Genomic DNA, 11268 nt, shown 5'->3' with positions numbered 1-11268 from the left:
CTACCATGATGCTGCAAATAACAACTTAGTCAATACAGCCAAGAGATTCAAGGAGCTAGAACAAAACATAATTGTACCAGGTAACATATTAGAGTAACTTGAATAAAAGCACAGAGGACTAGCCAATTACCGAGATGGTTTTCCAATTCCACTTGCATCTTCCAGATTGTGAGATTTATTTATGTAGGGGGGAGCTCTGATACCAACGTAACACTCTACGTTGACTTAAAGTGTTCAAATCAGTCTTGTTAGAACATAGGTACCAACTCTGCAAACAATGGAAAAACAATATTTATGAAAACTGGGATTGGGAACATAGAACACAAGATAATCTATGCCACTGCATTTTACTTCTGCAAAAAGACTTCAAGTAGCAACAACAAGAGCTGAGGAAATGCTAGTGTGCTTAGGGAGACTCCCCCTTAGGTGAGCTTTCGTTAAAATGGGACTTCTTATATAAAAATTCCAGAAATTCAAAACACGAGTAGAAAGGAATCGATTATTATTAGGCCGATAGGCCTTCCTTTGAAAGAAACTTTCGTCGTCCTTTTGTTTCTGAGACTGACACCTGGCGTCCACATTCAGCGGGAAATTGTTCAAGCATTTCTGTTATGGTCTTCATCCTTCAGGCGGAATGGTCGGCATTTTTGTTATCGGCGCCTAGCGGGGGTCGATATCCCTCGCTTCTGCTATCATTCCCGCCTCTCTATCACCGGAAATTTCCGTATGTGTCTCGTCAAGGTCAAGAAGAGTCCCAAGCCCGTGGCATCTTGCGCCATGCCTGCGCTTCTTGGTAATTTATTGCTTTCGCCCTTTTCCCTTTGGTTTCCTCCAATCCCCAAGCTGTTAAATGCTGCCAGAGGATATGAACTTGAAGGATGCTAATTTTGGGGTTTAACTGTCAGGCATGAAGATAAACACTGATACTCTGATGGCGATAAAGGCAAAGGAAATTTATTGCTTTCGCCCTTTTCCCTTTGGTTTCCTCCAATCCCCAAGCTGTTAAATTCCTTGAGAGCCCACATATGCCTGGCCATTGCAGTTTATATATTGATATCCACCGGAAGGAAGTCTTGGAGAGTGGATATCAGCCATCGGAGGGAAAATGGCGAACCAGTATTCCACCAAAAACTCTTTTGAAAGCCTGGTTGTGAGCACCATGATGAGTCGGCTAAATATGCGCAGCCCTTTTCTGGACACCAATACCTTCCTATCCAACTCGTATGATCGCATCATCGCGGACGAGAGCAAGAGCCCATTGGAGAGAGAGGAGGCGAAGCTGGAGAAGAATATCGTTCAGATTATATCCAGCAGGGACACTGATAAACTGAAGGCGAACTCCGGCCAGGCCGTCACCATTGGCGAGCACCAGGTTTGCGTGGGGTTCCACGAGGACCCAGAGCCCGGCTACCGCGTCTGGGAATGGCACGGTCACATCATGCTCTATGATGAGGAGAAGGGCTACACGGCAGAGTATATCTACGGGAATTTCTTCGAGAAGGCAACTGAGTTTAAGCGTAGAGCGGCTAAACCCCAGGAGAAGAAAGACAAGGAGAACGAGGCCTCCGGTGGAACTGTGGACTTAGGAGGGCTTATTGATACCGTCAACGAGATGAACGCTCGAATTTTGTGCAGAAATATGAGCGTCGGGTCCTTCAAGTGAAGCTGCACGGTTGTTAATCACCGGGGTTTTTGGGCTTAGGGTTTATGCGAACTTACTGGTAAGAAGCCCCCCCTTTAAAACAAAAAAATTATGTGCATTGGTTGGTTCTGGTAAGTCGGCTAATGCTTTATTACTTCGGGAAAAGTATTTTCTATAATAACTGGTGGGTGGTAGTTGCAATATGAAGTCCTGAATTACTCTTGAGATAATTGCAGCATTTAAAGGGGATTTGTGCTTGTAAATCAGAAATGTCATGTGCTTGGGTTTGTTTCAGATGTGGAAATTATTCAGTTTTTTCTGATGGTCCCAAACAGGTCTTCAGGGTTTCCATGCCCTGTGCATGTTGTTGTTGGACACGGCAATTGCATCCAATTCTGCAAAAAATGTTGTTCTTTGTGAAATATAAAGGACCTTTTATTTGTGTGAAATCCAGGTATTGTAACCGCTGCTCTGATAAAATTTAAATATATTGTTTTGAAATTGCATGGTTAGTGGTCTGGATGCTATAATATGTATTCACTGTACCAAACTCTGTAGCTATGCTCTCATAAGCAGAGAGCAGCTGAAAGATTTCCATAAATTACATATTAGATAGGGCTTTTGGCATGCTTCTTCTATTAAGAGAAGATTATGGACAATAATTCATTTATTATCTCCATTGTATTTTCTTTATGCTGCTTCTTTTAAAAATAATTGGAACCTGTATTGTCTTAATCAAGATGTATTATTCCTTATTAAATTTGTTATTGCATATAGATAAGGGAGGTGCTCTAGGCCCAGATCTTATTTTGCTATTGCACGTAGAGAAAGGAGGTAATCTAGGCCTGTCTGGTGATAATGTGATGGTATTTTAATAAAATGAAGAATAGAACCATATCTTGGCAGGGATTAATTATTTATTTTACTTGTCATATTTGAATAACAATAAACTACTCTAAGCCAGTCTGGGGATGATGTGATGATATTTTAATAAGATGAATTACAGAGCCATATCAGGGATGAATTAGTTATTTTACTTCATATTTAAATAATAATAAACTAACATAGATCCTGTTAAACAGGGCTGTATATTTGAATAACAATCAAGGTGTATATTTAAATAACAATTGTAAATAAACTAGCATAGATCAATGTTAGCCCGGCAGGATATATTGTGTTATTAGTTGTTGAGAGGTAGGAATCTCAAGTTTTTGATCCTTAATAAATTGTGTATTATTTGTTGAGAGGTATGCATTTCAAGTTTTTTATCCTTAATAAATTAATTTAACATTGATTTATTGGTTAGTTTTCTCTCAAGGATTAAAAAAAAGCCTGGTTCAATATAAAATAGTATATGCTAAAATTCAATTTGAGATGGTTCAGCATAAAATTTTATATACAAAAATTCAATTCGAGATTTTTCCATTGAGCTTTAGGTGTAGTTTACTTTGCAGTTTTACAATGTAAAACTATTTTTTTGGGTGGGTATTTTCTAATGTAAAGTTGATTCCAGAGGGAGTTCTTGACGTTTGTTGTTTATTTATGTAATAACAATTATATCTGTCTCTGTTTGTGTTGAATTGAGAAAATATCCTTCTCTGAGCTACGAGAAATATCTGGACTTGAGTTACGAACTTACCTTCTAAATCCAGGATGCAAAATTTCGCTGATGAACTCGTATTTTATCTTGGAAGGTTTGATGGCTTATACCGTTAGTTTGGTTGAAACATATAAATAGCCCATTGTCCATGCATTGTGTGGTGATCTGACAAATAAAAGAATTTGTCATTTTGTTTCTTAGCTATAGCAATGATCTGATGCAATAAAACTTTGATTTAGAAGTCATTTTTCCAGATTCAAATAGAAGTGTTCATCTTTTATTTATTTAGGAGTGTATATATTAATGGGAAGGACTATCCTGTGTACATGGTTATGGTCATATGTACCATATTTATTTTCCAATTACTCACTTTCCATGAGATGCATCTGATAATAAGTTGGTACCAACTTTAGTGCCATGTCAGCTGAGCTGTAGTCTCACTGTAAAAATGTGGGAGTTTACTATTGCTGGCCCAAGTTGGGCTCCCAGGAAAAATAAGAGAATTCTCAGCCATATACCCAGAAGTGCAGTTCTGATATGAATAGATTTTAGCAGCAGATTGGGGAAATCAGTCCCTGACTTGGCCAAAAAATAAGGGGTGTTATGGTAATGAGAAAAGAAAAATTTAACCCTGCAATCATATCATCTAAATTTAATTTAAAGCACTGGCCTGACAATGGTATCATAACAGAATAGAAATCATGATCAGGTCACATCTTGTTTCTAGCATTATTTTCCTTCCAAAATTTAACTCACTTCTTTTGTGGACCCCAAGGTTCATCATTCAAATTCACAAAGCTACTTTGAATCTACTGAGGGTTAAAATGGAACTATTTTGTATTTTTGTGTGTGCCTGTGTAATTGAAGCTGAACATAATTGCAAGGGTCATCTTTATTCTTCCCTGGAATTTACTACAGGTGCTGCGCTTTCTGTTATATGTAATAGGATGTTTCCCTGAAAGGTTTCCCATGCTGAATAGGATTTATGTTGTGCACAAATGCAAATTTAAGGTTCCACACATCAAAATTTAATGCACTCCAAGTGCTATGCTTTTTCTGATTTTGATGCCAGCTGACTTATCTTAGGATTTATGTGTGCAATGCAATTCTAGGGTTCTGTACATTGCAGTTTATGCTCCACGTGCTTTGCAATTTCCGTGCCTCCCAGAATATTACATTCTCGATTCTCTGCACTCCGACCTTGTTGCCCCGGACACCCATTAACGACAGCAACAGCAACAACCGAAGAAGAAAAGTATTATGAAGTTGAGGTTGAAAATGCAGAGGACGAATCAGATTCTGATGTTGGGGGAGATAAAGACAACCAGCAAGTAAAGGGCAAGGGATTGAGGTGGGCTGATGTAGACGACAATGGATTGGATAAGGTGCAAAAAAGGCTCATAGAAGCTCTGCCTCCAAAGTTGTCTGGAAGGAGCAATGGCTTGATGAAACATATAATTTGTTTATCAGAAGAGGATGATCCATCTGAATTAATCATGAAGTGGGTGAGAATAATGAAGCCCAAAAGAGTAGATTGGCTTGCAGTCCTCAAACAGATGGAGGAACAGAACCTCAACCATCCCCTCTTCTTCAAGGTCAGTGGCTTTTCAATTATTATAGATGTGCTTCTTAAATATAGATGGACTGAGTAAATTATTAACCAAGTTGATCTGTATGACATTTTCTTTTCAGTCCACTAATGCTTTTACTGCTCTGCAATTTATGCCATATGCCATACGAAGCTTCTTGGCAGTGTTATCAGACTCTTCGCAGTCCAAGTGGAGTCGCGAGTTTGACTATGTTTTAAGAGGAAACAGAGTCTAATCAGCTGAATCTGAATCAATCCCGACTTATTCTTTAAAGTTTAACTCATAAATATCACCCAAACTCACTGTTACCACTCAAATTATCACCTAGGAGGAAAAGTCCTAACCTCAATGGGACAGCCTAGACGCATAATAGGCAAGCCACTCACTGTCACCTTGATGGCCTTGCCCGACCAAGGAGACTGCCTATCCCAGGGGGAATCCGCATGATCAATTTAAACTTAGATTGTTGGGAGAGAAATTGGAAAATACTAGCATGAATTGACTACTCTTATGCTTAACTCAATCAAATCGATTCATTCGTCAAAGATGTGAGAATACACAAAATTCATATACTCGTTAAAATTCTAAGCTTCCAAGAGCAGGCATCCATATGTTCTAAGGCTAACTGTATCAGACAATCAGGCTACCGCAGGCACTCCATGCATTTGTTCATCTGATCGAAAATCACGGCCTCTTCCTCTTCCACGACCTACAATCCCATCTGTGCCATAGACAATGGGGCCCATATTATATAATCAGTTGCTCAGTCCAATCACATTGAACCCAAGGGTACTTTTTGGCAAATGACATTCACTAGCCAATTGGATAAGCGGTTCTCTGCTTGAGATTTCTGAGTACCAAAATTACTTCGTTGCACCCTCCTTTGGTTAGACACAGGTGGAACCCAAAAGGCTCTAAAGATTAGAAGTCTAGATGGAGGGCGTCTAAACATGAGAAGGTCTAGATGGAGGCCAACTATTTGCGAGGAAGAGAGGTGGGCAGCCCCAGGCCTTAAGAACATAGTCGTGGGCCTTTTTTTTATACGGAATCTCCCCATTTTTTGAGTTGAGTGGGGTCGCAGGCCTTAAGGAGAACATGGGCTGGGCTTCTCTTTTTAACATTAGCTCCCATTTTTTTGATTAGAACGAGGTCGTAGATCTTAATAAGAACATAGGGTTGGGCTTGAGCTCTTAATCTTCTTTATTGCTATGTTACCAACCAGCTCTGTTGAAAAAAACAGAGTTTTCAGGGTTCTCCTGGGTGAAACCCAGCTGGGCTCTGCTGCTGACCTTAGTTAACTAGGTCACGAGTCTGACTCTCTGCTGACAACTTAAACTTGCCATTATTAAGTCATCTCTGTGAGCACTTGTGGGTTGGAACCTGATTGGTGAGCGCATTTCACAAAAATTAAGCAAAACACACCTTTTTATCTGATGCCCCTCCAGTGGACTTGCGGTCGAAAATTTGATGAGGGATTATAGTCCCAGCCCAAAACTAATTGCTATTTTTTTAAACAGAGTGTGCTGAGGGTTTTGGGGGTTGCTGAATCGATCCTTTGCCTAAGAAGATTGGAAAATGAAAATTTTACTAATTGTTTGCTGGAAAAGTGAAGTTTGCTGCTTGTTTTGGATAATGCATATCAAGCTTCATCGGTGAGTACCTCATGAGTTATACCCTGCTAGACAAGTCAAAATTGCACGCAGATGGACATATGCCTTTAAATATGTGACAATGGATTAAATAATGTGTCCTCTTTAGTTGGTGGTCTGCACTCATATAAGCTATATTCTTCTCTTCTGGAAACTTTCCAGTTTTGTCACTCAACATTCTCGTAGATGTTTTCTTCCAAATTGTAGGATATAATTTCAGATGTAATTTCCAGCATTATTTCTCAGTGTGCCCATAAATCAACACTGCAATGATTGCAGTGATTCCTGGTGTTGTCTTTTGAGTCACTGAGCAGTGGTGAAAGTCCTATTTCTGTTCGTTTGCTTAGGAGATTTTTGATGTTAGGTACCTTTCCTTGGTTTTCCATTTCCCCACTGCTGGTTTTCTGTTCTTGTACTCAATAAATAGAGCCTTCTTACCAGCATCATTAAGGTTCTTTACTTCAAATGGGGTAAATTCCTTTCTGATGTAGCCATGTAGTTCTCAATTTTTTATCAACGTTTGAGGAACTTCTACTTTGAGATTTAGCAAGCTTGCTGATTTCTTATATTCAGTGGTGTAGTCCTGAACAATTTTTCTTGTGTTTGTGAAAATATCACAATTAAATGGATCTTCTTGATATCCAATATCGTAGAACTGATCCTTCAACAGCATTTTGAATGTCTCCCATGATACTATCGAGGGTCTCCTTTGCTGCTTCAAAGATTGCATATAGCTGTCTCACCTTAAAGCATGGTGGAAGATAACGAGGAAGTCCTCAAATTCAGAAGGTTTCAGGCTGTTTAACCTTAGTATCCTCTTGATGAGAATTTCCTTCTTTCTTGAAATTTACTGAGCATTCCTCTTTCTTTGTGATGGGTCATCATTTTTGTTAACATACCAATATTTGTTTTTAACCGATTTAGGATGATCTTTTGTTCTTCTCTTTCTTCTTGGTATTGTTTGTCAATATGAAAGACCAAATACACAATGCATGGGAGATGTAAAATATGATATTTATATCAAATGGGGCCATTGCATACAATGAGGCAGATCTCCTTTTATATTACTGGTTATTTGTTGTACAACTAATTTCCCTAATCACGTTATTTACAAGTGAATTTGAATTAATCTTACCAAAATTTTTAGTTCCTTGAAGTTTATCTATTATGTTATCAATGCATGGCAATGGATATCAGTTTTTAAGGGTATGGATCAACAATCGTCAACACTTTTAACTGCTTTGAAGTTTTGCTCTGCTCTGTTGGATCAGGTGACACACTTTTAACCGTTGATTTGAAGTGTGACTGCTTTTTCCAAATATCAGTTGAGTTGACTGCTTGTCCAATAAAAAAAATTTAAAATAAAATTAAAATAATTTAAAATAAAAATTTCTAGAAAACATTGGCTTAAATCAACCCATATGAAAAAAATCTAAAGAAAATAATAAGCTTTCAGCAATTTATCGATTGCTATATACCTAGCATACCTAGCAGTGGGCAGGTATAATAACAAGAAAGAGGCTAGGTACTTTTTTCACTCATTTGATAAAAAAAATCTCACCACTCCTTATTTTTGTTCTAGCAGTTAATGTTGTATTAACTAACTGTTTATTAAAAAAATCAACAATAGAAATCAAATAGAAAGCGGTATGGTTCAATGCCTAAACAGTGGATATCAAGCTCTACAACATCTTACTTAGATTTTCGATAAACAAATTGCACAATGAAAAGGATGCCAACTTTGATGGTTATTGCACATCCACCATAGAACGTGTCTTGACTCCTTATGTTCTCGTTTCTTCCGTCAAAGTCCAATATAAGTGTTTAAACATATAACGAAACTTCTCTTGCAAAGTATTTACAGTAGTTGAATTTAATGTGATTGTACATTTTTTTGCATATAGAATATTTTTGAATTTGATTGATAAAAACGATGTCAATTATTTAACATTTTTTTCGTCAAATTTTAAAATAGTTTCGAAATCTAATTAAAATAAAAATAACCAGTATAAAATAACTTAGATTTTTTTTTTTTTTCTATTTGTTTACTACAACGAGTCTTTTAATATTTTCCTGTCCCTGAAATTGTACTATTGTGACAATATTTGCACTGGAGCTTATCATGAAAGAGACAAGGTGGTTGCAAATTACATATCAATTCCCAACATTGAGCGAGATGTATGCACTATATGGCAGAGTAATATTTAGAGTTGGCTCCTGATAGCGAAGAAATTCTTTCAAAGTTGGTGTTGGTCTTTAATGTTCATGTTGATACTCTTCTTTCTCCTTAGTTTTTTTCAAATGTTCAATGGTGTATAATGTAATTAGGTAAATGTTTAATAATATTAATGGTGTACAATGTAATTAGGTCAATGTTTAATAATATTAATGGATTAGGTAAATGTTTAATAATATTAATGGTGTAAAATGTAATTAATTTAATTACATTTTTTTTCATTATTTTTGGGTGAAATGTTTGATATATTATATTATAATTTTGGTTACTTAAAATAAAATAAAAATAACATTATTAAAATAAAAATTATAAGTTATTATTTATTTTATCAATTTTTGTTGGGTAGTTAAGGTAAATTTGAAATAAAAATAAAAATAACCCTATATTAAAATAAAAAGTTATTATTTTTTTAATTAATTTTTATTGGGTAGTTATGGTAAATTTGACTTGGTCAAGTTAGTTTTTGAGCTCTGAGTTTATGAGAACCCATGGTATTGTCCATGGGATTTAAATCCCTTTTTAGTAGATAAAGAGTTAAAATGGATCTAGATTGGTATTAATGATAGACAGTTTAACAAATTGTTTAAATTAAATGCATTTTAACTAAATAAATTATATATAAGAGAGCCTTCTAAGTTATGTAAGTTTGAGCCTTTTAATTGAATTGTGTATAAATGTTAATATCTTTAAAATTTTGAAATTTCAATAGTGATTTTAGTAAATTTTTTTAAAAATAATAAAATTTTAATATTTAATAAAAATAATGAAATTAATATAAGTGAGACAAAATTATCATTAAATCTAGAAAAAATAGATTTAAAATTTAATATAAATGATATATTTAATTATCAATTATTTAACAAGTATAATTTATCAATATATTTTAAATTAAAAGAAATATAAAGTTGAATTATAAATGATTTAATAACTTTTTATATTAATACAATGTGAATTTCAGCTATTTAAATCATTTGATATATTAGCCTAAATCATTTATCAATTATTGAGAGGGGTCAAATTTTTTGAAGTGAAAACCTCTTTTTTTAGTGCAAAACCTGAAGAAATGTTTGCATGCCAAAAAATTTGATCCCTCTTAGCATTTAATAAATTCAGAATTAAGATGGATCTACACTGGTTCTAATTAGTGTACCATGTCATTGCTACTCAACAAGTATTTAATCTTATTTATAAATTAACATAACATTTATTATCAGGCTTACCAATCTAGTTCCAAAATGACAATGGTATGTTTACAACATTTGATTGAGTGATTACACTTGTGACTCAATAACAAGGTAATATTCAACTATGAAAGACATAATTCCACTAGGAGGGTATGCTACCATTTGGTTCACTTTCCATATACTTCATGATAATTGTTCTTTTTTTGCAAGGTGTTGGTTCTCATTATTACTTTGATTATAAACAACATAGATAATAAATCATAACACTGGTTCAACATATACCATTCATGAATTTTAAGGTTAGCATTGAATATAGTAGTAATACATAAGCATACTCTTGTATGCTCCTCATAGTACAATGGTATTTCCCTTAAATTAAATCTTGTGATTATGTTGGAGTCCTCAACAATAACTACATCCCTTTGCACAATGCCCTTGAGGAACTTGACTCCTTGATACATTGTTAGTGCTTTTGCTTGTTATTAGTTGCTTGTCCCTATCTCCAGGAAAATTTTAATTTATAGGGACCTCTTCCACTTAGCAAAGCACAAAGCAAGGTCTTGATCTCCATTGAATCCATTCCCTCTAGTTCCATAGTGTTGGCATAAAGAATTTTAGCTACTGGCTGCTCTTTGGGTATCCCTAAAATTCGTATACCTTGGCTCATTACAGTGATGAATCAGACAAGTGTATAATGTGATTTCAATGACACCTTATCTCATTTGCAGTGAACATTTCTACCAGCTCCATGCAGAGGACCCTCTTTTCAATATGTTTTCAATTCTATGTTTTGAAATTTTTTTAATTAGAAATGTAAAATCATAAATTTAATTAATTATATGTTTTAAATTTTATTTTTAAATTAAAAATATAAAATCATAAATTTAAATGGTTCAAATTACATTATAATGCACTTAATATTTATAATATGGGTAGCCCTTTCCAAATTTATACTTTCCATTATATATTAAATATTATCCATTAAAATGAAAATAAATATCTACAAATTTTAATAATAATAAAGAATTTGGCATGTTAATATTTTTTTATTAGTAATTTTAAAATTATAAATTACAATTTTTGAAATTATATTACATTTTTCATGTATTATTGTATATAATATTTATAAAATTAAATAAAATAACCATATATTTAATAAAAATTTTATTATTATCAATTTTATGGTTTGAAATTTTCCAAAATAAAAATATAAAATTATAATTTTAAATGGTTCAAATTTCATTGTAATTCACTTGATATTTATAATATTTATGGGCTTTTCCAAGTTTATGTTTTCTACTTTATATTAAATATTATTGATTAAGATAAAAATAAATATCTATAGATTTAAATAATTGCATGGAGAGA

At 34.4% G+C, this 11268-nt stretch overlaps 1 protein-coding gene across 1 annotated transcript; it reads left to right on the top strand.

The window, feature by feature from the left end:
- Positions 1 to 746: 746 nt before the first annotated feature.
- LOC149203572 (uncharacterized) lies at positions 747 to 2148 on the top strand. The gene is made up of 2 exons (XM_089400208.1): positions 747 to 1721; positions 1978 to 2148. The coding sequence occupies exon 1, from the start codon at positions 1106 to 1108 to the stop codon at positions 1661 to 1663; it is 558 nt and encodes a 185-aa protein (XP_089256334.1). The 5' UTR covers positions 747 to 1105; the 3' UTR covers positions 1664 to 1721; positions 1978 to 2148.
- Positions 2149 to 11268: the final 9120 nt, after the last annotated feature.

This window comes from Pinus tabuliformis, chromosome 2_1 (assembly GCF_031772625.1).
Source record: "Pinus tabuliformis cultivar Carrire ecotype Pingquan chromosome 2_1, CPIR1, whole genome shotgun sequence".
NCBI lineage: Eukaryota > Viridiplantae > Streptophyta > Pinopsida > Pinales > Pinaceae > Pinus > Pinus tabuliformis.
This window is presented reverse-complemented; position numbering and strand designations above follow the sequence as displayed.

Bases quoted from the DNA above. Each gene is read 5' to 3' on its own strand.
- LOC149203572 (XM_089400208.1), top strand. From the start codon at position 1,106: ATGGCGAACCAGTATTCCACCAAAAACTCTTTTGAAAGCCTGGTTGTG.